Below are 25,664 nucleotides of genomic sequence, written 5' to 3'. Positions count from 1 at the left end.
ATATGGATGAAAGAGTGTTGCCACAGTAATTTTGCATTCCATTCTGACGATATTTTTTGGAAACTCTCAAATTTTCTTCCAATATGTAGGAGCTTTTCCTATGTCTGAATTTTCCATCAGTGGGAACTTTAGCTAATAAAGCATTTGCTGCAGCGTACACAAGAGCTCCCCAGGGATCTCTTTCCACTGCTCAAGGGATTTTTCTCTTCTCTCTCTTCTAAAAAAGAAGGATACTGAATCATTAAAATGTTCAAAGCTCTGAGAGGAAGATAAGCCATTCAGGTTTAATGATTAAGAACATTAAAAAACACAAAAGAGAAGGCAGGAGTTCAAATCCAAATAAACTTCATTTGTCTAATGCACATCAAACATTATTTATTTTGAACTTCTCTCCCTTGGCCATAGCTGTAGTGTGAGGCTAAGTTCTGGTATTTCCACCACCTGCCCTTCTTCTTTCTTATGCACAGCTCCTTCTAGAAAAATGCCCTGACCTTCGACTCTTCTTCAAAACTGCTCTTCCTTAGCTCTTAACTGATCCCTCCTCAAGGACAAAGTGAAAGGTAGAGTATGCCAATAAAATAAGCAGAGGTTTTCAAGCATACCACAGGGTAATTGGGAAAATGACTGGAAGATGAGTCATGTGCTTCAGGTCCGGAGCTCACCCTATAGGTATTTAGGGTGCATGGCAGACAGATGCACTCCTGTCCATGCATCCAAACCAATGTAATATAATCTCAGAGACAGCTTATCCTTTTATTTTTTTTTTATTTTTTTAAATTGAACTGATTGATTTTATCTTTTTTTTTTTTTTATAAATTTATTTATTTATTTTTGGCTGTGTTGGGTCTTCGTTTCTGTGCGAGGGCTCTCTCCAGTTGCGGTGAGCTGGGGCCACTCTTCATCGCGGTGCGTGGGCCTCTCACCATCGCGGAGCACAGGCTCCAGACGCACAGGCTCAGTAGTTGTGGCTCACGGGCCCAGTTGCTCCGCAGCATGTGGGATCCTCCCAGACCAGGGCTCGAACCCGTGTCCCCTGCATTGGCAGGCAGATTCTCAACCACTGCGCCACCAGGGAAGCCCTAGCTTACCCTGATATATGCCAGAAGAAAGCCACCTCACCATAAAACTCTTAGAAGAGAACATAGGCAAAACAATCTCTGACGTAAATAGTACCAATGTTTTCTTAGGTCAGTGTCCCAAGGCAATAGAAATAAAAGCAAAAATAAACAAATGGGACCTAATCAAACACACAAGCTTTTGTACAGTAAAGGAAACTATAAACAAAATGAAAAGACAACATACGGACTGGGAGAAAATATTTGCAAATGATGCAACCAACAAGGGCTTGATTTCCAAAATATACAAACAGCTCATACAACTCAATAACAACAACAACAACAAAACCCAATTGAAAAATGGGCAGAAAACCTAAATAGACATGTCTCCAAAGAAGACAAACAAATGGCCAACATGCACATGAAAAGATGTTCAACACTGCTAATTGTTAGAGAAATGCAAATCAAAACTACAATGAGGTACCACCTCACACCAGTCAGAATGGCCATCATTAAAAAGTCTACAAATAAGAAATTCTGGAGAGGGTATGGAGAAAAGGGAACCCTCCTACACTGTTGCTGGGAATGTAAACTGGTGCAGCCACTCTGGAAAACAGTATGGAGGTTCCTCAAAAAACTAAAAATAGAGTTGCCATATGATCCTGCAATCCCCCTCCTGGGCATATATCAAGAGAAAACTATAATTAGAAAAGATACATGCACCCCAATGTTCATTACAGCACTATTTACAACAGTCAAGACATGGAAACAACCTAAATGTCTATCGACAGATGAATGGATAAAGAAGACATGGTACACATATGCAATGGAATACTACTCAGCCATAAAAAGCATGAAATAATGTCATTTGCAGCAACACAGATGGACCTAGAGATTATCATATTAAGTGAAGTAAGTCAGATAGAGAAAAAGAAATATCAGATGCTATCACTTCTATGTGGAATCTAAAATACAACACAAATGAATTTATCTAGGAAACAGAAACAGACTCACAGACATAGAGAACAGACTTGAAGTTGCCAAGAGTGAGGAGGGCTGGGGGAGAGATGGATTGGGAGTTTGGGATTAGCAGATGCAAACTGTTATATATAGAATGGATAGACAACAAGGTCCTACTGTATAGCACAGGGAACTATATTCAATATCCTGTGATAAAACATAATGGAAAAGAATATGAAAAAGAATGTGTATATATACATAACTGAATCACTTTGCTGCATGGCAGAAATGAACACAACATTGTAAATCAACTCTATTTCAATAAAATTAATTTTTAAAAAAGAAGAAAGTCACCCAAAAAGGTTTTTCTTAAGTTGAAATAGTACTTACTCTTATCTCTATCATCTAAAAGCCTGTATTAGGAATATATTCACTGTGGAAATGACTTAGAATCTACTTACATGAAGGAAACTTAAGTCTAAATCCCAATTTGAGCTGAAAATCTCAAGTAAATAATGAGCATATTTTTATATTTTTTATGTTGAATAAAAAGGCCATATAAATGGTTTGACTTCTAACAGTTAGTACACAGATCTTATATTTGACATAATTTAGGTCGAGTGTATAATCTGGGAAACAAGATCAGCACAAAAGCACCATGAAAGAGAAAAGACGATAACTGAAAGCATTCCAAACACCAGCACAGAGAGACTGAGCGTCGTATAGTTCATGGTCATCCAGAAAGACATCTGAGAAATGGCACCATTTTGGAAGCTGTTCACGTGGCAGAGACACGGCTTAGTGAATACTGCCTCGGTTTCCCATGAACCTCCCTATGTGCTACAGGTAATGCAAAGGGTCCAGGACGGATGATGCTGCAGGCAGTGGGCTGCCTTAGAGGATCGAGCACCACGCTCGGGGGATTCACTGCTCTTGTAATGAGAAGATGCAGACCTGCTCCTTGCCTGGGGGAGGCTGGCCTCTCATCTCTCAGGACTGCTGTTTCTCTAGCACACCCTGAGAATGGCCTGGATAAAATGCAGCTAGAGCCTTCACTCTTAGCCTATCTAGAAAGAGCACACAAGCACTCAGGGTCCATGTGGATTGCATCTCCCCACATATCTTGAGGCTATTTCAGTGCGTAAGGGAACCAAATAAAAACACTATTTAGGGGAGGATGCAGAGAAATTGGAACCCTTGTGGAAATGCAAAATGGTGCAGCCACTATAAAAAACAATATGAAGGTTCCTCAAAAAAAGTAAAAATAGAATTAGCATAATAAGCTCCAGCAATTCCTCTGCCGGGTATATGTCCAAAACAACTGAAATCTGGATCTTGAAGGGATATTTGTATACCCATGTTTATCACAGCATTATTCGCAATAGCCAACAGGTGCAAACAACCCAATTGCCCGTAGATGGATGAATAGATCTCTTAGTCCATTCAAGTTGATATAACAAAATACCACAGACTGGGTGGTTTACAAACAATAGAAATTTATTGCTCACAGTTCTAGAGGCTGACAGTCTGAGGTCAGGGTGCCAGTAAGTTTGGGTGAGGGCGCTCTTCTGGGTCTCAGACTTTTTTTTTTTTTAATTTAATTTAATTTATTTATTTATTTATGGCTGTGTTGGGTCTTCGTTTCTGTGCGAGGGCTTTCTCTAGTTGCGGCAATTGGGGCCACTCTTCATCACGGTGCACGGGCCTCTATCGCGGCCTCTCTTGTTGCGGAGCACAGGCTCCAGACGCGCAGGCTCAGCAATTGTGGCTCACGGGCCTAGTCGCTCCGCGGCATGTGGGATCTTCCCAGACCAGGGCTCGAACCCGTGTCTCCTGCATTGGCAGGCAGACTCTCATCCACTGCGCCACCAGGGAAGCCCTGGGTCTCACACTTTTGTTGCATTCTCTCATGTTGGAATCAGGTAGGGATCTCTCTGGAGCCTCTTTATGAGTCACTAAGCCCTTTCTTAGTGGAAGACTTAGTCACTTCCCCAAACCCCCTACCTACTAATACTATCACCTTAAGGGGTTAGGATTTCAACGTATGAATTCTGGTGGGATACAAACATTCAGACCATAGCAACTGATAAACAAAATCTGGGATATACATACAATAGAATATTATGCAGCCCTAAAAAGAAGGAAATTCTGTCATGTGCTATATAATACGGATACTCAAGGACATTATGCTACTTGAAATAAACCATCACGAAAGGACAAATACTGTATGATTTCACTAATATGAAGTATCTACGGTAGTCAAAATCATTGAAACAGATAGTAGAGAGATGCTTGCCAAGGGCTGAGGGGATGGGGAGGGAAATTTGTGTTTACTGGGTTTAAGTTTGCTTTACAAGATGAGAAAGATCTAGAGATCTATTCCACAACAATGTGAATATACTTAACACCACTGAACCATACACTTAAAAATGGTAAGGATGGTAAATTTAATGTTATGTTTTTTTACCACAATTATAAAACTATTTTGTATTTCCTTTGCTTTTTTTCCTCTAATCCTTTCAAAACCTGGTATTGAATTGAACAGCAATATACGCATGTAGTTTAAAAATACCATTCATCACGTACTCATGGCATATCTTTACCCAGAATGAGAAATGCTATTAATAATTTATCTTGTATGCTTCCAGAAATAGTCTAATTATATTTACATGCACATATACGTATATGTTCATCTTGGAAATTTCTAATGGAAGCACAATAAATACATCCCTTTTCCTAGCTGTAAAAAAAAAAATGTTTCTTAAATCTCATTATGAATAAATGCATTTGATAATCTTGTACACATGAAACTTATATAATGTTTTAAACCAGCGTTACCTGAAATAAATAAACAGATCAATTAATTAAATAACCTCATTGTTTTCAAAGGAATGAATTCCATATAATACTATATTATTCCATAAAATGGAGTATCGTAATTTCTTTGTGTTCACCTATTGACAGAAAACTGGATCTTGACTGTAAACAATGCACTTAGTTTTCTTACAGGCACTTTCTGCGCACCTCTGAGTGTTCCTGTGGGACTAACTCCTAGAAGAGGAATTGTTACTTGGTGTAGACGATATATTGACAGGACTTAAAAGCATTACTCCTTTTGGGCTGTCATCTTCAGCGCTCTAAATAGCGGGTGCTTTTGAACACTTAAGTTTATAGAAATTGTCCTCCAAGGACGTGCATAATGCTGTGATGAACATGGGTGTACAAACATCTCTTCAAGATCCCGCTTTGGGTATATGCTTTGGGCATATCCCCAGCTTATGCCATTTTATGCTCCTACCAGCACTGTCTGAGAGTGCTTGCTTCCCATGCCCTGAGGAAGAGGATCCCCATCCTGTATCATCACTTTATTCACCTCCAACATGAATCCTCTGTACTGTGCTAAGGTGGTTTGAGTGTGGGCCCTGCAGCCAGACAGCTAGGGTTCAAATCTTTGTTACATCACTAACTAGTTCTGTGATTTGAGGATAGTGAACTTGAACTTTTCATGCCTCAGTGTCCTTTTCTGTAAACTGGGCATAAGAGGGCTGTTGTGAGGATGTGTTTAATAAATATGTATAAAGCGCATGAAGCAGTGTCAGGCACTCACTAAGTACTCAGTATAACACTTCTTATTGGTTTAATAGTTTTCTTTAAATTGATTCTCTTTTTTTTTTTAATTTTTTTTTAATTTCATTTATTTTATTTATTTTTGGCTGTGTTGGGCCTTCGTTTCTGTGCGAAGGCTTTCTCCAGTTGCGGTGAGGGGGGGGCCACTCTTCATCGCGATGCGCAGGCCTTTCACTATCGCAGCCTCTCTTGTTGCAGAGCACGGGCTCCAGACGCGCAAGCTCAGTAATAGTGTCTCACGGGCTCAGCTGCTCCACACATGTGGGATCTTCCCAGACCAGGGCTCGAACCCGTGTCCCCTGCATTGGCAGGCAGACTCTCAACCACTGCGCCACCAGGGAAGCCCTGATTCTCTTTTTAACCTTAGTTTTATGCTAAATGCTATGTAATAATATCATAGATCAGATGTATACTATCTATATCTTATTCTGAAAGACATCAAATTACATGCATACATTTAAAATGAAAAGAAAGTTTTTCTAGGACACAGTTTGAAAAGGACTGTCCTAAGCAAGAGTATTAGCAAAGGTTTTGTGGAGTTCAAGTGGGAGAGGTTACATTGTGTCACACTGATGTTGTAATTTTCATTTCTTCATACTGAATCCGTACATCATACCTTAAATAGATACAAAGTGGACTAGACCAGGGGTAAGCAACCTAAACCCGGAACCAGCTGGCTGGGTGGCTTTTTAAATAAAGTTTTATTGGAACACTGCCACACTCGTTCATTTACATATTGCTTCTGGCTACTTTCACACAACAGCAGAGTTGAGCAGTCACAACAGAGACTGCATGGTCTACAAAACCAAAAATATTTATTATCTGTCCCTTTATAGAGAAAGTTGGCTGGCCCCTGGTCTAAACCAATATTTCTCTCTGTCTGAGACCCTTAAACATGCTTGAACAGCATCCAGCTTCTCAACTGCTGCCCTAGTCTTAGCCACTCTGAAAGTTTGAGGTTTGCTGATCAGAAATTCTCAACATCTCAGAGTTTTGAGACTGTGATATTAATATTAAAAAAAGTACTCAAAGCCTGTCTTCCTGTTTTGCAAAATTTTAAAATTTCATCATCATCATTGCTTTTGTCTATACAAATATATAAAATGTGGTCTGCATCAAAGGCAGAAAGTTGTTCTAAGTGTTAAGTGGCATAGGACTGCAGAGTGCAGAAACCACAGGAGTTATCAAGGGCTGTGAACACAGCAGTGCTCTAAACACTCCACCTCTGCTGGGGGCCATTTTCGCAAGATCCCAATTAGTTTGGTACCAAACCACTTGAGTCTTTTATGTCAAAACAACAGACCCAGGAAATCACCCATGAATAGCCTGAAGTACATACCATATCTGTGCCTTCTGTACATTTACATTATGTGTGCAAATTGTAGAATTTGTAGACTTTGCCTGTCATTCCCTATGAGACCCACTATTAGTACAACATCCTATGAAGCTAAGCTGCCAGAACTGCAGTCACGAGGAAGAATTTCCATGAAAGCCTGGTGAGATGCTCCCTGGGCTGTCCTGCCTTCCACCTTCCCAAAACTTGGCTCTGCAGCACTTCCTTTCAATGAGTCTGCTGCCGGAGCACCTTTTTTGGTAAAAATTCACTTTTTCCATCATTTACTTTTCTTGATCAAAAACAATACTTTTGCCATCTCCCAAATGAATAAAAAAGTCTACTTCTAAAGCTATTTCCCCCACAACTCTGCCATACTCTGTTCATATTACTGTTTAAGATTTACCTTTTTCATAAAATATATCCTAATTTCCATATATCTCTAATAACACCACTTCTGGAACGACTTCATTCCAGGAAAAGTAAAACTGTAATTTGTAAGATGTCTCAAGAGTTGCTATTTATCCTGCTGCATATTTAAAATTCTACTCACCACCACACCCCTCCCTCCCAACCTGATAACACCTGGCAATTCAAATGAGCAAAATCGTTACTTTTGCAAAGCAATAAAGTAGGTACAAAGGATATCGGGATAAACAAGCTGTAGTCCCTGATGCCAGAATTGATGTGAAATAAGCACGAGGTGAATAAATATGGCAAAAGAAAAGTAATACTTGAGAAATAAAAATGAACAATCCTAGGAGTAGAAAAAGAAGGGCGTGTCTACACAATTTTAGTACAGAGTAAAAGGGATTTGAGTGAAGGTTTTCAAGTTGGGAAGGATTGTAATCGACAAATGGAAGGAAGGACGCTCCACACCCACCGAATGCAGCTGGCCCTGGCAAGAGGCAGTTGTTACTGGATCCTGGGTTTCCAGGGACCCATCGGCTACTTTGTGGTAGCAGCTCAGGTGTCTCATTCACCTCTCTGCCTCAACCTTTTCAGCTGCTCTGAGAGTTTTCGACAGACCAAATCCAGCTTTTATCTCTATTGTCACTGAGACCTGCAATGAAGGGCAAATGGAACCACCTCTCTCTCAGGTTCAGTAGGGCATCGTCCTTGTACAACTTTGTGGGGAAGAAGTGTTAAGCCTCTTGTTACACTTAGGCTTGGCACCGAAAGCCTCCCATCACACAAGCAGCATCACACAGTTGGCTAAGTTTTCACTTAACTAACCATCTGGGTTGAGGTCTGTTTGAGAACAGCAACTTTTCCTTAACTCAATCTAACAACTCCTTATTGAGAATCTGTAATAGGCCTGGCCCTCTGAGGAGATTAATCCCTGACCTAATGGCTCTCAGAGCCCAGAAGGGGGAGACATGTACAGAAAATTCAACTGTGGTCCACAATGGTAAGTGCAATCAACAAGACTGTCCATGGTACAAAGTCACTGCCTCGGGGATCAATGCGCTTGACGTAATGAGGTGAATGGTTAGGAAGGAGAGGGCCGTGTCCCTGACAAGGCCAAGTACATGGAAGAGATCGATACAGAATCATTGAAATGCTGCTCCTATTCTGCCCAAAACCACCCAGTCTCAGAGCCAAACTTGAAATCGGCAAGCCTGGAGCTGGCACAAGCCTCAGACAGCCAAGGCACACTCTGCAGACCCTTCTTTGCAACCTCTTACCTGATGTGGTAGGATGGACCCTTCTTTGCAACCTCCTACCTGATGTGGGGCTTGGCTCTGTTGAGTCATCAACTCATTAGCAATAAATGTATTAACCTAGACCTGAAATAAACCAACATATATTTAAATGACTGAATTAGCAGGAATCTCTGCCAAGAGAATTTCTGCTCCTTCTACCAATAGAGCTTCACACTTAGCAGAGTGTCTGCTTCCTTACATACAAACCCTCCTTATCTGAGTCCAGTTTTTCTTATTATGATTTGACACTGTTCTTATCCCTCTTTATTCTGAAACTACACAGTCATATGATCTTTCTATTTATACCAAGTAAACGTAATTCTTTTAAACCTGAATCCAATATTCTTTAGTAATTTGATTATGCAATATTTCAAACATCCCCCCAAAACAGATATGCATGTACTGATAATCTAGATTTATTTTAACAAGGTAAATATTTTGCCATATGTGCATCAGCTCTTTCTCTTAAATAAATGAAGTGGTGCAGGTATAACAAACAGTCCCCTTCCCAACCCCCATGTATTTCCGTGTCTTTTTTCTGCCCTGCAAATTCGGGGTCACCTTTGTTGCTCCCTTAGAGCACTGTGAGACTGTTGTGAATCTTTCAATACAATATTAATTAGCCTTATTAATTAGTCTACTTGGTGTTCTAGGTTGGAAATGATCTAAAGAAGAACAAAGGTTCAAACGATTTGCTATGTCTATTTTATATTCATTTAAGGACCTACTGCTACCTATTAAATAGAATTATTTATACTAGAACTTATGTTTATTTCAAGTAATTTCTTTTCTTATTTTTCTCAAATATATTTTGCCAGTCCTTTCCTAGAAGAATGCCTTTTTCACACAAAGGGCCTGCATAGGAAGAAAAATGCACTTAAATTCTAAGTTTAATTCAATGCATTTTGAATAACAATTTCCATCTTAAATTCATAAAGGATATAACTTCTGAATTAGAGTTCTGATGAGTTTTTAATATGAAGAATAAACTCCTAATGAATGCAGAGTATAGCGATTCAGGAAATATTATAGTTCTCAAAGATAGGACTAACTTTAACCACTTGATTGTTATTCACTGATAACAATGAGAAAATACCTGGGCTCCGCCCCCCTAGGTTGGTGACTATCAGGGAGAAAGAGGGTGTCTTGCAGTCAGAGGGCACTGGAGCAAGCTTCCTGAGGCCCTGTTACAGAGAGCATCACCTGTTCAGGCTAACACGTGCGTGGGATAAGCTGCATCCTAGAGCAGGCGGCACAGTCTCCTCTGATCCAGGCAGCTGGAGGATAGTTAAGGGGCAAAACAATTTCCCCCACAGATGGGACTTGGTTCATCCCAGTCAGTGCTTCTCACAATCTACCTTGTACTGGAATCCCCTGCTCATCTTGTTAAAATGCAGATTCTATTCAATAGGTTGGGGTGGGGGCTGAGATTCCATATTTGTATCAAGATCCCAGGTGATGCTGCTCGTCCGTAGGTTACATGTTGAGTAGCAGGACTCATAGCAATCTAGGTCCTTTAATTCATAGACAAAAAAGGAAGGTGAGGAGTAGAAAGATAAGATGTATAAGAAGAGGAAAGCAGAGAAATAGAAAAGAAAGCAAAAGGTCATGGAGAGAGAGTGAAAGAGAGAGAGAGAGAGACAAAGAACAGGAAATTTGATAATATGGCCCTCCCAGCATCCCTCCCTTCTAAGTGCCCCCATTAGGGTGGACATCAAGTCTTTACATGGCCCCACCCCCCAATCCAGGGGCTTCGGTGCTAAGTGTAGGGTGGCCTGGGAGCCGTCCTGATCAGATCAGCTCTTCACAGGTAGTGAGATCTGAGACTCCCCTCAGCCAGAGCCAAGTAAGTCCGAGCATTTCCTCAGATTTTTGAACCAATATAGGAAAATGAATGCCAGAAGCTAATCCACAGAAGGCACAGGGCAGGGCTGCCTCTTAGTTACAGCCATTCCAGAGACCCAGCTAAATCCTCCCCTTCTCCGTGTGGTCGGATTCCCAAATTACCTAGACTGATTCAAGTTGATTTTCTAGAATTTGTAGCAATACAGATAGAAGAGGGATATAGGGGAAAATGGAGAGAGAAGAGAGAAATAAGGAGAAAAGTATGTAATGAAAGGTGAAAAAATAGATAAGGAAAGAATAGAAGGATAGAGGAGAAGAGGGAGAAATAGTAAGGAGCTGAGAATGAAGACAAAGTATTGATAAAATATAAGAAAAAACACCCAGGAATTGCAGGAGGAAAGGTCCCCATGGCCAATAGGGACCCAGTGGTCCCTGGGCCAGATAAGCCTCAACAGAGGACACCATTGCAGTGGGCACCATTAGGCACGGTCTCCCGAGAGGAGAGGTGGGTATTGGCCTGGCTCTCACTGAGTCAGCCCATTGTTCCCAAACAACTGGAACGGGGAGGGAGAAGAGACAGAGTCAGGGCAGGCAGGTGGTCTGGGAAGGACAAGGCTTGCTAGAGGGTCCCAAGAAGACCAAATAGGTGCCCAGGAGGGTGGTGATGGAGCTGCCCCAACACCCCTCTAGAATACTGCCAGCGCTCTAGGCTGCCCACTCACAGACCTCTCCTGCCCACCAAGGATGCTCACAGACACAGACTCAGAGCAGGACAGTGGTTGGCGCCCACACCTCTCCCCAGCCCGGTCCAGAGGCCCCCAGGGAGCTCAGAGCTCACATTAGCTTGCAGGTAAGAATCCTGGTTCGCAAGGGCTGCCCCACAAAATTCTTGTAATGAATCTGAGAGTCACAGTAGATTGATGTAAGTGTTGGCTGACATATTCTCAGGGAAACAGTAGAAACTCAACATTAGTGAGCTCTGTCAGTGACCACCGATCTGCTGCACTGCTCACTGCACTGCTGGTCTATGATCCTCAGCGTCCTAAGACTCTGGCCACTTCCTGATTTAGTTGGGCTGAAGCTGCAAACTCATCTTCTAAGTCCTATGGACGTTTAGCACCAAGCTTGGTCAAGCCACCTGGTTTACTAAATGACCGATATAAACCATGATTGTTCACATCGTATAGGAAATGCACCCCTTCTAAACTTGTTCAGTGATACTTCTTCCACTACATTTCAAGTGAGGACATTTACTCTGCACATCAAAAGAGTTTGTATGTCCTGAGATGTAGTGCATCCCTTGGTGAGAGATGGTGATGCCTTTTCTGTCATGTAAGACACATGCCTATATTTCCATTTAAATAAAACCCTTTTGGAATGTATTTCACAGATCTGAGTATTTGTTTAATTTTTTTGGTTATTTTCACATAGAAATCCAGTTCAGCCATGGAAGCAGTCACTCATTAAGAAAAAATATTGAAGTGGAACATATCACCAGTGAAGAACATAATTTCTTTTTTTAAGAAAGTCAATTTGGATAACTAACCTTCAGTAACTGGACCTGCAGTCCTCAAATCCCTTAGTCAAAGACTTTGTGGCTAGCCATGTCTCAATTTCATAATTTTGAGAATTTAGAGAGGTATACATTGCATGTCACATATTAATTAATATTCCATGGCAAACATGTGGCAAAGCATATGGACAACTTGCCCAAAGTAACATAAGGAAAGATCTTCTGTCTTATTATCATCTCATGTCCATTTTCAGTAAGGAGTTAGGATAGACCTTTTTCTCAGAGTTTTCAGAATTTGGAAAGAGTTAACATGTATTAGCGGACAGAGTTAGCACAGACAGCAGATAGACCCAGAAGAACAAGAAAAGTCACTTAAAAAAATTATGACAGGGAGAACATCCACAAAACTTTTAAGGCCAGAGAAGGAGTGCTTGATTTGGACTTTCTTATAAAAGTAGAAGGAGGCTTCCTGAGAAGAAAGCCAATACACAGTCTTTCTTGCTGGGGGTCAAGGTTACATCAGCGAGGCCACAAGCTGGGGACACTGCTGTGGGTGAGAGCTACACTAGTGATGGCGGGGCAGCAGCCTCTCAGGGGGGACACCTGTGACACACCAACTGCGAGCAGGTGCTCAGATACCCCTGCAACATGACTTCATATGACTCTGGAAAACATCTTCAGATCCAATGAGAAATGTGTTTGCTAGGAAAGGATACCAAATGCAGAAAGAAAAAAAAAATCAGAGATGTATAAATACAGTGGGGTGGGCAGAAAGGCCTCAAAGATGTCCAGGCCCTAAAGAAAGGAACTGTGAATATGTTACTTTGCATGGCAAAAGGGACTCTGCAGATGGGATTATGGTTAGGAAGACTGTCCTGGATTACCCAAGTCGATCCAGTCTAACCACATGAGCCCTTAAAGTAGAGGACTTTCTCCAGCTAGAAGAAGAGGAAATCAGAGAGGTGCAGCAGAAGGAGAACAAGAACAAAGAGCGATTTAAAGATGAAAGGGACTTGACCCCTGCTGCAAGAACAGGCCACACAGAAAGCATAAGGGATGTGGGAAACCTCTAGGAGCAAAGACCAGCCCCCAGCTGGCAACCTACAGGAGATCAGTGTCTCGGTCCTACACCCACAAGGAAGTGAGTGAGTGTGTATGCAGAAGCATCAGGAGGGCAGTCCTGACTGCTGCCCTCTGAAAGGCCTGCTTGCAAGGCTGGCCCATTCCCAAGACTCTAATGATAAAGGTGGCTTACTGTGCCTAATGTTTGCTCAAACAGTGTGGTTCATACTCAGTACCTGCCTTCCTTCTGGGAGCCTGGGATTTTGTTACATGCAAGGCAGAGGGTGCCTACATGACCAGCCCCCAGTACATGAGCTCAGCTGGTTGGTAATATTCCATGTGGGTTTCTATAACTCACTGCTGGGGGATTAAGCTAGTCCCATATGACTTCCCTGGGAGAGGACTGTAGAAACCTGGACCTGATTTCCTCTGGGCTTCACCCCAAGCACCCTCTTCCTTTGCTCATTTTGCTCTGTGTCCTTTCACTCTGCTAAATCATAACTGTATGACTACACACTGGTCCTGTGTATCCTCCCAGCAAATCATGGAACCTGGGGAAGGTTCTGGGAATCTCCAGACACCTTGAAGGACAAGTCTTCCCCAGAGCCTCCAGGAAAAATGCCTTAAGCAGAGAACCCAGCCAGGTCTACTGTACTTTAGACCTACAGAACTATGACATAATAACTCTGTCTTGTATTAAGTCACTAAATCCATGAAAATTTGTTAAAGCAGTGATAGGAAATTAAGTAAATGGCACCATGAATAAACATATTACTTTCACTAATGAAGAGTATATATCTCAAGGACATTTTTTAAAATCTTAAATTCATTCTCAAGTTAACATCAGCAATTCATATCTAAAACAACCACGTGAAGGGGTAGAACCTCTGGTAAGGTGTATGGTTGATTTTTAAGAGCAGCTGACATTTTGTGAGAGGTCTGGAAAGCAGCCAAACCAGCCCAATCTTTTTAAAGAAACTGTGAGTATAATGTCAGAATCATCAACTAGTGTGATTTACTGCTGTCAATGCCAGTTGTGTACAGTCGGGCCCAGATTAGGAGATGAATTCACTTAACCCACGGTGGTGCACGCAGAAGATGTGAGGATGAGCCCTTTTCCTAAAGGAGCTCAAAATGTAAGAGAGGAGAAACACCTCCACTGGAGCTTCAAGGATCACTAAGTTGAGACCAAGGGCTACAGAGAAGCACAGAGCAGGGAGCTAAGGAAGGCATCCTGCCAGAACGTAGATTCCACTCATTCGTTTTAATTCAGCAAACATTTACCAACGTGCTCGGCCCCAGGCACCAGGAAGTGCTGGGGACACAGGGAGGGATGCAAGCTCAGCAGGAGTGTAAGGCAGGCCACTTTACCCATGTTTATTGTGTGATAGGATGGATAGGATTGAGGGGTCCACTTCTGTCCTCACCTGCATGATCTAGGGTTAATAATGCCACTATATTCTTGACCCTACTTCCCCAAGGGTGCCTGACCTTTAAAGAAATCAGCAGAGGGTGATGCTTACATATGATTCCTCTCCAACCTGCTTAACTAAAAACAAGAATTGTTAGAGTTGCTCAATCAAATGGGATTGGAGCGGGGCGAAAATATGAACCTTAATTAATACAATGAAGAATAAGTAGGCATTAACTATTAGTTAACTAATTTTGAAAAATAATATTTAATTTTGAACAAAAGTTCTCTATGTAAGTAGATGTTTCATTAAGCTTTAACTCACTTAAGCAATATTGACCTTAACCCTGCTTTGGACTTGGTGTTCTTAGAATAAGCACAACATTAATATCTGCTTCGGATCATACACATGGCAATTACTTGTTTGGAAACCTTAGGTCAGCCAGCCCTAAAAACACTCACATAGCCCTTCCCACTTTGTTCTTTTATCTAGTATTAGACAACTAACTAGTTTTTCTTGATTCAATTTGCATCAACATTTATTGACTAACTAATAAAAGCTCCAGGGATAAGAAATTAAGTAAAAAAAAAAAAAAAAAAAAAGTAAAAAAAAAAAAAAGAAAAAAGAAATTAAGTAGACCACAATCTATTAAGTTATAATAAGTTACAGAGTTCTAAGGAAATTCAAATGAGGGCAGTTTGTTACACAACGAATATTATCATTTTGTTGCCTGTTACTTTTATAGATAAGCTATGTGCTAAGACATAACGGCTTTTTAGCTGACAATTTTCTTCTTACTCTGACAATTAAGAAAAAAAATTTCTTAAGTTATACAACATTCTTAGCCTAAATTAAATGGAAGATACACTGTGTATTTTTTTTTTTTTTTAGCTTTAAAAGACCATTTATTTATTGATCTTAAATATTTACAACTCAGGGGTAAAATATCTATCCATTTATTACCAATGGGCTATTTTTGGGGATTTTTTGTTAGGAAGGGGTTTCACCTGTTATCTTTACCACTTTTATTTCTGAGGGAAGAGAATTCCAGGTTATCTTTCTAACTCTATATTCTGCTTTCTAGTTGTTTTAAACCAGTCACCTGGCTATTTTAGTAAATCTCAAGGACAGCCTCATTAACAGGCTAGAAATAGTTTCCCATCTCTGAAAAGAAGGTCCCACTGACTTAGCCACTGCCACATATCAGCTCCTAAACAACCTATTGTGCAAAGCATATTCAATACATATAATGACACTTTTGAGTGACCGCAAATGTACACCGATAGCATTCCGATGGAAAACCAGAAATGGAATTTCTTCAAGAAACATAATAATGGGGGACACGGAGGCACAGCAAGGATTTGTGAAGAATGTATCAAGGAGAACTGATATTTCCACTTAAATAGCAAACAAAAACCCCTCCAGCCTAAACAGTTCCTTTGTACACTACTATTTTATTAGACCCCAAGTAAGAACATCTTTAACGCTTTAAGATTACTATAAATTACTCTATAACTTATGTTTTGCATGGTTTTTAAATGTTCATAATGCTATAATTTATTTACTTAATTTTACACAAAGATATAAAAAAAATAAATATTGCCATGCATAACTTGTTGATATTTTTAAAAAACCACAAATAAATAACTTGAAATGTTGTCTAGAGAAATTGTTCCTGCATACTTGTTAATTACAGGGGACTCGAGCAAGTCTATTTTAATACAGGATCCTCAAACTAAAAAAGCTTCCAAACAAAGCCAAGTATAATGCCCTTAAATGATCAAAATGTAATTATTAATGCTAAGGGAAAGAAAACAATACAAACCGAAACTGGAGTGCAAACACCTTTTTCGCTGTAGGTTTTAATGGAAAAGGTTTGTGAGCAAATGGGGTTCCTTCCCCAAGGGCATGCTGGAAACATGGAAGGTGAAGTGAGAGGAACTGGGGAGCCTTCCTCAGTCAACCTCTTATCTTATTTCAGCTTCCTGAAACGTCCCTGGTTAAGACTTGTGACTAAAGAGACACAGACAAGCATTTATATAAATGTCCATCAAGGTTCCTCGTTAAAGCTAAAGTCACACACTAGGGACAGGTGGTCTGAAGGGTAATTGAAGGACGGTAGTCGGTTGGGTCCAATCTGTTCCTCGGTGAGCAGAGCCAGGGCTGACCTCACGCTGAGCGCATGCTTGGAATACCAGATATAATCCAGAGTGTGCCGGCTCTCGCCCGAGGTCCGGATCTTCCAGGTCGTGTACGGAGGTTCCGACTGCCCGTCCGCGCTCAGCAGCTTGTAGGCGCTGTTCAGGTTGAGGCTGGAGGACGCGAAGTGTCTGTAGACCTCCTCTGTCGGCTCTGCGTTGAAGTCCCCACAAACGATAAGGGGAATCTTGGCTCCCTGGGTGATGTTCTGCAGGTTCTGGAGAAGGTCACAGCCTTGAGCTGATCGAAATCGCTCCCAGCCCGTGCGAGCCTTCAGGTGGGTGACGGCGATGCAGAACTGCCGGCTGGACTCCTTGCACTCTAGGGTCTGGGCAATGGCCACCTGGTTGGTTTTCAACGTCATGGCCGTCAGCCTGATGTTGGCACTGTTGACGAGCTTGAATCGGTTTTGGAGAAAAAACAAGGCACAGCCATCTGGTCCGTTGTTGTGTTCCATGTCCAGACAAGGTGACCAGGGCTTGGGGAAAAACGTGCCCTGATAGCCCAGTCTACCGAGGAGGGGGCGGAAGGTGTCAAAGTAGTGGTCCACCTCTTGCAGGCATAGTATGTCGGGCTGGTAGGCTAGGATTTCTTCCAGGATGAGACATTTCCTCTCTTCCCACTTGAGTGCTTCAAGAGGGCACTGTACAAAGCTCTCTTTGCCTTCTCCAAGAGCTTGGGCGAGGCTGTTCCACTGCATGACCCGGATAGGCGCGTGGCTACTACTGGGGCCGTCGGCCCTCAGATCCACGAAACCCCTCTGGAAGCGGGGAGGCTGGGTGTGCAGGACGGCCCTGCACTCCTCAAGGAGCTCTTTAGGGTCAATGGGCTCCAGCTGTTCCGGGTCGGGCGCCACCAGATACTCCGGGTGCCGGGCGGCGGGGCTGCCGTCGAGGGTCTTGGTGAGAGCGCTGTAGAGCCTGCTCGTGCCGTTGCCCATGGGACACGCCGTTCGGGAGCACAACCTCGCGACGCCGCGGGCCGCCGAGGCCGCCGCCAGGAGCCGGGGGGAAGCAAGGCGCGGGGCGGTGGCGGGCGCGGGCGAGCGGCGGCGCGGCGGCGGGCCGGGCGGGCGGCGCAGGCCGGGCGCGTCCCTCTGCAGCAGGGCGGAGCAGAGCCGCCGCGGGCTCTGATACATGCCGGGCGCCGCCGCCGCCGCCGCCGCCGCGGCCCCTGGCGCGCCCAACCCACCCGCGAGCCTCGCCGACGCGGGCGAGTCGAGCAGACTGTCTGGAGCGTCCGAGCGGAGGCTCCCGGGCTCCTTCTCTTCCCGCCGCGGCCCGGGAGAAGGTGCTGGGCAGGCGAGCCCGAGACTGAGCGGCTGATGCTGCGGCTGCTGCGACGCGAAGACTACTGTGTATTTTTTATTGTGGTAAGATATACATAACAAAAAGTTTAGCATTTTAGCCACTTTTAAGTGTACAGTTCTGGACATTAACATTCACATTCTTGTGCAAACACCACCACCTTCCATCTCAAGAACTTTTTCATCTTCTCAAACGGAAACTTTGTCTCTATTAAAACACTTACAGTCCATTACTCCCTTCCCCTGGCTCTTGGCAACCATCTAAATTATATTTTTAAGAAGAAGAAAAAAGTAATTTCTTCTCCACCTGATGAATCTTCTTCAGGCCACACACCATCAGCCAATTGCAAACCTGCTGCAGACCTTTACAACACTCTACTTTTAGAGCTTCTCATTCACAGCAGACTGTGATTTAAAGATATGAAATGCTAAATATAGAATAAATTACATAAATTTTAATATTCAAAAAGTTAAGCAAACAAAATTTAATTCTTCTAAAAGAAGCATGGATATGTAATCAGAAGTAGAAACTATGTCACTGATGTAAAATAGTTATGATTCCAAAGAATCCTAGGGATCTATTGTCCATAAATTACAAGGGGCCACATGGTGCCCAAGTTCCTGTTGGAGCAGGAACTCAACATATCCCTCAACAAGTCCTCCACAGAGAGACTCTCCATTACATCTATTTTTACATGTTCAGGGTCTTTCAGAAATTTCAGTTTATCAGAGGGCACAGAGAAAATGAATTCGCTTTATTTAAAAATGCTGAGGCAATATAAACTATTGTGTTTGTTATCAAACAAAAATAAAATCAGTCGTATGTGACTTATTTATTCCTTAGACTTCACACTATTTAAAGGAAGAATGGGAAGACATTTTCAATATTTCGCTACATTATAAAATTGTTTTACTTATTTCATAAATTAGCCATGGACGGTGTCTTCTGGAACGTCACATGTGGCTTACATTCAGTGGAAACACTTTCAAGTAACTTAGGAGGCTCTGGTTCTATACTTGATCTGACAGATGGGCAGCAACATGCAGTAACTGGCATAATTCATACTCCGACAGACTGCTTTTCAATAAAGCACATACCCAGATGCTTTCCTCTCGTCGATATTGCTTCCAGTTCCTCCCGCCATCGCTGAACATCAGGAGGTAGCTGGTCACCCAGTCGGAGCTCCCGTGTCCTCCCTGGGTGGCCACAGCTGTGACCTCCATTCTTTCTCCAAGGTCAATCTGCAGCCACTGGTATTTATTTGACACAAGGGGAGACCAGCCACCAGCTCCTTTTTGTGGGAATAAAAAGAAGAAAACCGGTAAAGACAGAGAAATCTTTGAAATCTATATTAACCTGTAAGAATGGGGTCATAAATAAGATTTATGAAAATCATAGTTTCAAATTCTGCGTTATATAATGCCCCAGAATTATACAAACACACTCACATACACACACACAAACACAAAATAAAAACACAGGTTAAATGTAAATGGATGAAGCCTATATTAATTGTTTTGTTTCTTAGTTCATAACCCCTGACTCTCTGGTATTGGGGTGTCCCACTAAGTGAAATTGCTTAATGTAATAGGTGGACAACTAAACATCATGCCATTACATCAGTGCTTGGAACTAGTGTCGTTACTGGCTTCAATGCATGACTTGCCCTTTGTTGGACATAAACAAAGGGCAAACTTTGTTGGAAAATAACAAACTTTCCTTTGTTGGAAAATAAAGCTAGAAAACCTTAATTGTGGATTCCCAGCATGAGGAAGTACAATGTGGAATGTTGGGATAACAAAGATGGCTATGGCATAGCCCTACACTCATGGTGCTTACAGACTCATAGGAGAAGCAGACATTTCAAAGAACAATTTGAAATGCAATATGGGAGGGGTGGAGGTGAAAGTGATTTCTGTGCAGGGAGGGAGAGTTCTAAAAAGTCAGCAAGGAGGGTGAGCGAGAACCCAGAGGAAGTGAATGGGGAGGAGTTTCTCAGGTATTCAAGACAATAGGCGCAGAGTGGAAATTACTGTGCTTTGTTTTCTCCAGTGCCTGTGAGACACCGAAGAATTAGGGATACCTGTGAATGTATGATTGATATATTTTGTTCTTCTAGTTTAACAGAAACATGAGTTTTGAATTTAGATTTAGATGTCATATTAAATTTTCTGAATTTAAATTATTATGCAATATAAAAATTGGGAAACAGGTTTGAAATGCATTCTGGAACTGATATTTTGCTAATTATCCATGTCTAGAAAACACAGTGTCATGTAAACAGTCCCTAACACAAAAAAACTAGCTTTAAAAACAATTTTCCCCATTGTCCTGACATCTAATTTGAGGCTCTCATAATAAGGTCTGACACTTTAGACAACATTTATTATCTTTTTTATTAGGGGCTATTATTAACATCCATGTCCTGTTTACAAAAGCTGTTACGACCAAGTACATGTCAGGAGGTGTGTGACATGGTTACAAGACAGCTCAAAGGAAAATGGAAGTGGAGCGCTTACATCAGGGTGTGGAGGTGAAACTAGCAAGTGGGCACATCTGTTGCTTCACTATGTCCTCTGCTAACGGCACTACGTGTATAACCCTTAGCAAAATTTAAAGCTTACAAATTCTTTAAAACTCAAATTCTTTCTAAGATTTCCTCATTTCCTGCAATCTTTATTCCAAAATTCCAAAATTTCCTCTCAACCACAAGCACAATGTCTTTTCCTTTGATCCACATCTTAAACATGCCACAACTCTGGCTGTTCTGTAATGCATTATGAAACTTTTTATTTTGAAATAATTTCAGATTTACAAACGAGTTGCAAAGATGGGATAGGGAGTTCCTGTCTACTTTTTACTCAGTGTGTCCTAATGTTAATATCTGACATCACCATGGTATTTTGATCAAAACTAAGCTATTAACACTGGTACAATGGTAACAAAACGACAAACGTTCTTTTGATGTCTCCAGTTTTTCCACTAACTCCCTTTTTCTGTTCCAGAACCCCACATTGCATTTAGTCACCTTGTCTCCTTAGTGTCTTCCAACCTGTGATAGTTTTCAGTCTTTCTTTGTCTTTAATAACAAGATTGATCACCACCCAACACCTTCCTGCTACTTCTACTGATTTGTGCAAAGGTCCCTTCTAATGTTTGATGAATGATAAGTCCTTCTGGGTTCTAGCTGAGGGTTAACTAACAGTCCCAAGTAACATTACTCTGCAACTGCCTGTAATTTTATAATAATTGCCAAAAGAAGGCAGAAATTAGGTGTTGGCATTTAGCTGATCATTTTAACTTAAAGGTTCTACATTTGAAGTTTTATATGAATCAGTTTCAATCTCTGCGAAACTGCTAAATGTCCTGTATTCTTAGTATCAAGGTTGTAAAGAATGTACTGAAGATACTTCTTCTTTTTGCATTTCACAATCTTTCTCTGTCATCTTTAATCTCTCTTGAAGCAGGAAGTATCATCAACACGGGTACCACATGTACAGAAATGCAACAGAGTAAAAAGCATCGGCATGCTTCCAGCATCTGCCCTGGGACCAGCCTCTCCCACAGATGCAGCCACGTCTCTGTCAACCACTCTTCACCATCTGCAGGTAATCAACCTTGAACATTTCACATTCCTTACCTGTGGTGAGAAGGTGCTACTGGTATGCAAATTAAGCTATCTGATTAAGTAGGTACTCTGATAAAGTAATGAAACTGCAGAATTCCCTGTGCTGCAAAGCAATTCATTTCAGCTGGGTAACACAGCCACGGCGTAATCCCCAGACCCCTGTAGGGTGATGATGTTGAATTACTGTGCATTCGCCCATGCACGCAGTCCACCGGGGTAGATGCCCTTTTTCCTAATGACTGGAAAAAGTGGGAAATGCACAAATGTAACCTGAGGACTGTTAGGGAGCCCCGAACAGTTTTACTGATGGGTAAGGGAGACACTGTTCTGTAATGGAAAACAAAACAAAATACACTGAAACAACATTAAAGTGGGTACGCCTGAGCACAGCCGCCCCACCAGCTCTTAGCTGCAGAGCAGTGGTTCTGAAACTGATCAGCCTGCATTATTCAATGTTGCAAATCTTCAGTAAATTCCCCCTGGGAACCAACACCCCCTGAAACAGAGCCCAGGGATTTGCAATTACTGTTTTGGAGTCACCAGTGCTGAACCCACAAGAAAGGCACTTGCCCTCCCACCCAGCTCTTCCCCTGACCACACCACAGACTGTCTTTTTCCATTGTCACCGTCCTGTCTCCTGCCTCAGCCCCTTAGTTGCATAAAGTGTCACAATTCATACAAAGGAAAACATGTCCAGAGGGTCTGACTTGCACAGAACAAGGTTCCACAGCTTAGGACACTGAACACAAAACATCCCTCCCAGCAAAGTGTGATAGGTATGCTTTAGGGCTGCAATGAGAATTCAACAAGAAGCTGTGTTAGAGCATCTAGCACAATACTTTCTCTCCCATACACGATTGCAAGACGGGAGACAGTCATGGTGAAAGAGGGGTGACATCCAGAGTGTGGGGCATTGCAGTCTTTTCATTACTGAATGGCCCATTACCTGCCACTTTATACTAGATAAAGGAGAGAAAATGAGGAAAGCCAAAACTTGTCACAAGCATGTGATGTATTCAGGACCCTCCCAGATGCTCTAAGTGCTACCTCACAACTCCTCCATGCACCCGGCAAGTGGGACGGGTGTTACAGTCTCTGCTTTGCAGACAAGCAAAAAACAATCATTTTAGGTTCGGGTGAGGGTATTTTATTAAAGCTTAGCTCCCTTTTCATTCTCTACCCCTTCTAAGAACATATCCCTGCGATTTGTCAGTTATTCAGTATTGTTTGCTTATCAATACCAGACTGTCTTTTATAGTGATATACTGGCAGATATATTGGAAGGTTTCTGTCTCTAGTTATCCCTGTGTGATTGTTTCCCCCCCCCTTTCGTTGGCTCAGACACAGGCAGTGACTTGTGTCTTTGGGGAGAGGAAAGGCTGAACAGGAAACTCTCAGCGAGGGCCTTAATTATTCTGCTCACTGATCAAGATGAAAATGACCCCTGCCCCTGGTGGCCACGGGGCATGCACTGTCATAATGAGTGTCAGCTTTGTGCAGAGGGGGAAATTACCCAGAGGTGGAAATTACCCAGAGGTGAAAAGGAGAATAGCTCATGCCTTCTTCAAGTTGGAACAAGGTCCAGAGCAGAAAGATACTGAAGGGAGCAAAGTCAAGTGGGATAATCTGAAGTGAACAGACTAACCTATCTCCAGGGCATCTAAATGTCAAGCAAGTAAATGGCTAAATCGAAATTGTAACCAAGGGAACTTTCCCTCCAAGATCTTCATTACATTGTCTCAAATAGGAGTTCATCAAGCTCTGTGTATTTCTTTCCTCACTTAAATGCATCGTAATTCACAGAAAACTCATTCCAGATTCCAGGCGGGGCTGGGTGAGTGGGGAAAGGGTGAGATAAGCAGGAGTAACAGATGTTCCCAGGAAAAAGGGGCCATAGGGCAGCAGGCCCTGGGGATGCTCCCTGACCATCCCACTCAGAGATCTCTGGGATTTATATATTGGTGTTTTTGTCACAACCCTGCCTACATTGCTGAGGGAAATTTAAGCATTTGCTCCAGCTCTGATTTCTTAAGGAGCAATTCCAACTATCTACATATACCATTTCTAGCTATCAGGATGTAAAAAATGCAGAAATCCTCCCTCTGGACCTGTCTAGGTAACCTCTGATTCCCTTTCTGCTGTGCTTCCTGCAGTCTGCTAGCAGCCTGAGCAGGAGACAACAGGTAGCTTTCCAAAAAGTGCATCCATAATGAAAAAAATCACACAGAGCTGCCTAATTGTAAAACAGATTCCTGTACTAAATGCAGACATACCCTATAATGGTTTTGTAAACAGACAATTTAAAATTAAATAAAAAATAAGTGTATACTTGTTAATTTGTGATTCAAATTAAATGCCAGTGATATTAAAGAAAAAAAGTACAGTGTGACTGTTCACACGTGACTCCCTTAAGTTCTGTGTGCAGTGTCCCGAGGGACAACTTTCAATGCCCTTGGCAATTAACATTCATTGCTGCAGCTCTTTCTGCATAAAATAAACAAAAATCCATTGCTACTGTGTGTTTTGTTTTGCTTCTCTCATAGACACTCCTGACCAAGTTTTAAAGAGACACACAGTAGCGAGGCATTCAGATCTGAGTTGATCTCAGGCTTTGCAGTTCTTATGTGTTTGAAGTTCTGTATTGACAAGACTATAAGATGATTTTGCTCATTTCTCACCTTAGAAATAAAATACGAATTGCCCAGCAAGCCTATAAACCATCCGAACATGTAGTAAATACCTCATTCATGACTGAATAAAATGTATGACCAAGTTTATTTGTGCATCTCCCGTGAAATCTTCATGTTTATGAGAGGTGCAGCTCTGAGATCTGGTCTAATTCTATAAAAGCATCATTGTGCATCTTTCAGAGGCCCCCTGAGTTATTCAGAACAGATATGATTCCAGATCATTGTTGAGGCCACTCAGAATAGCTGCATCTCCCTCTGACATGTAGAGAGCAGTGGGGAATCCAGGATGCCCAGAAGGGCAGGAGGCCAGGCGCTCTGCTCCAAGGCCCCCACCACTTCCCAGGGACACACCGTTACTCTTCTTAAGGCAAGAGCTCCTTTTTCTTTTTAATTAAATTCAGTGTAGGATCATGTCAGGAAATGCAAGGGTGACATGCTTAGAAATAAAACCATGAGTACTAAATTATCCATCCATACTTGACTGCTCAGTTAGCCAGAAGCCTTTGGAAAAAAAGTCCATTGATGGTAAAACTTACATTTTCTTTAGTGATGTTATGTAGCTGAATTCATTACAATTTGTAAGCACACTGTGGAAGCCTTGGATAAAAAGAGATATGTACAGACGAGCTGCTATACAAAATAGAGTAGTAAAATGAGAATGCAAAAAGGATGAGGTCTGAGCCTCACAAAATGTAAATACTACTGACAAAGGTGCATTTTTCTGGGGTGTAGGCATTCATCCCCAGCAAAGTATGGCATTATTTTGTGTCGGAGAAAAGCCTGCTCCGCTGGATTTCCTTGGAGGAAACATGGCAACAAGGGAAGAGTCTACTGCAAGGATCACAGGACAGAGAGAACAGGGAACCCCTGAAATACCATCTTCCAGTCAGCCCCTAGTCCAGAAGCTCCTCATTAATGTTCAGAGCAAAGGTGGGAGTAGCTGACCACAGGGTCCACTGAGATATTCCATTAGCCTTTGCCACTGGCTGTGGTCTTCCTGGACCAGTCTCTGTGCTACAAGTTAAACCAGAAGTTCAAGACTCCTGTGTGCTTTGATCAATAGTGATCCCAGATGCCTCATGAAAGGTTGCTAATTGAACCTCACCCCTTTGGCAGGATTGAAGGTCACCTCACTTGGTACGTCTTTCATCAGTGACTCCAAACAAGAAAAAGGGAATATCCCTACAAGAGGCAATGTAATTGCATTGGATGAGTAAAGCAGTACGTAATGGGATAAAATATATCTCCATAGGGATGCCAATAATATTTATTAAAAGTGGAGTACACAAAGACATCATGGTGTATGTCAAGGATACATTCTGTTAAA

At 42.1% G+C, this 25,664-nt stretch overlaps 1 protein-coding gene and 1 pseudogene across 2 annotated transcripts in view; both read right to left on the bottom strand.

Moving 5' to 3' along the window:
* LOC309634344 (low-density lipoprotein receptor-related protein 12-like) overlaps positions 1 to 19,254 on the bottom strand; it is a 71,090-nt gene extending 51,836 nt beyond the window's left edge. Inside the window, 1 exon segment of the mRNA XM_082404279.1 lies at positions 19,117 to 19,254. Within this exon segment, the coding sequence (XP_082260405.1) occupies positions 19,117 to 19,163 (47 nt within the window). The 5' untranslated portion in view covers positions 19,164 to 19,254.
* Positions 16,173 to 17,865, bottom strand: LOC309634346 (nocturnin pseudogene; annotated as a pseudogene). Its single transcript has one exon. The product of its transcript is annotated as a nocturnin pseudogene (transcript).
* Positions 19,255 to 25,664: the final 6,410 nt, after the last annotated feature.

Source organism: Balaenoptera borealis (assembly GCF_965194805.1).
Source record: "Balaenoptera borealis genome assembly, chromosome: 8".
NCBI classification, from domain to species: domain Eukaryota; kingdom Metazoa; phylum Chordata; class Mammalia; order Artiodactyla; family Balaenopteridae; genus Balaenoptera; species Balaenoptera borealis.
This window is presented reverse-complemented; position numbering and strand designations above follow the sequence as displayed.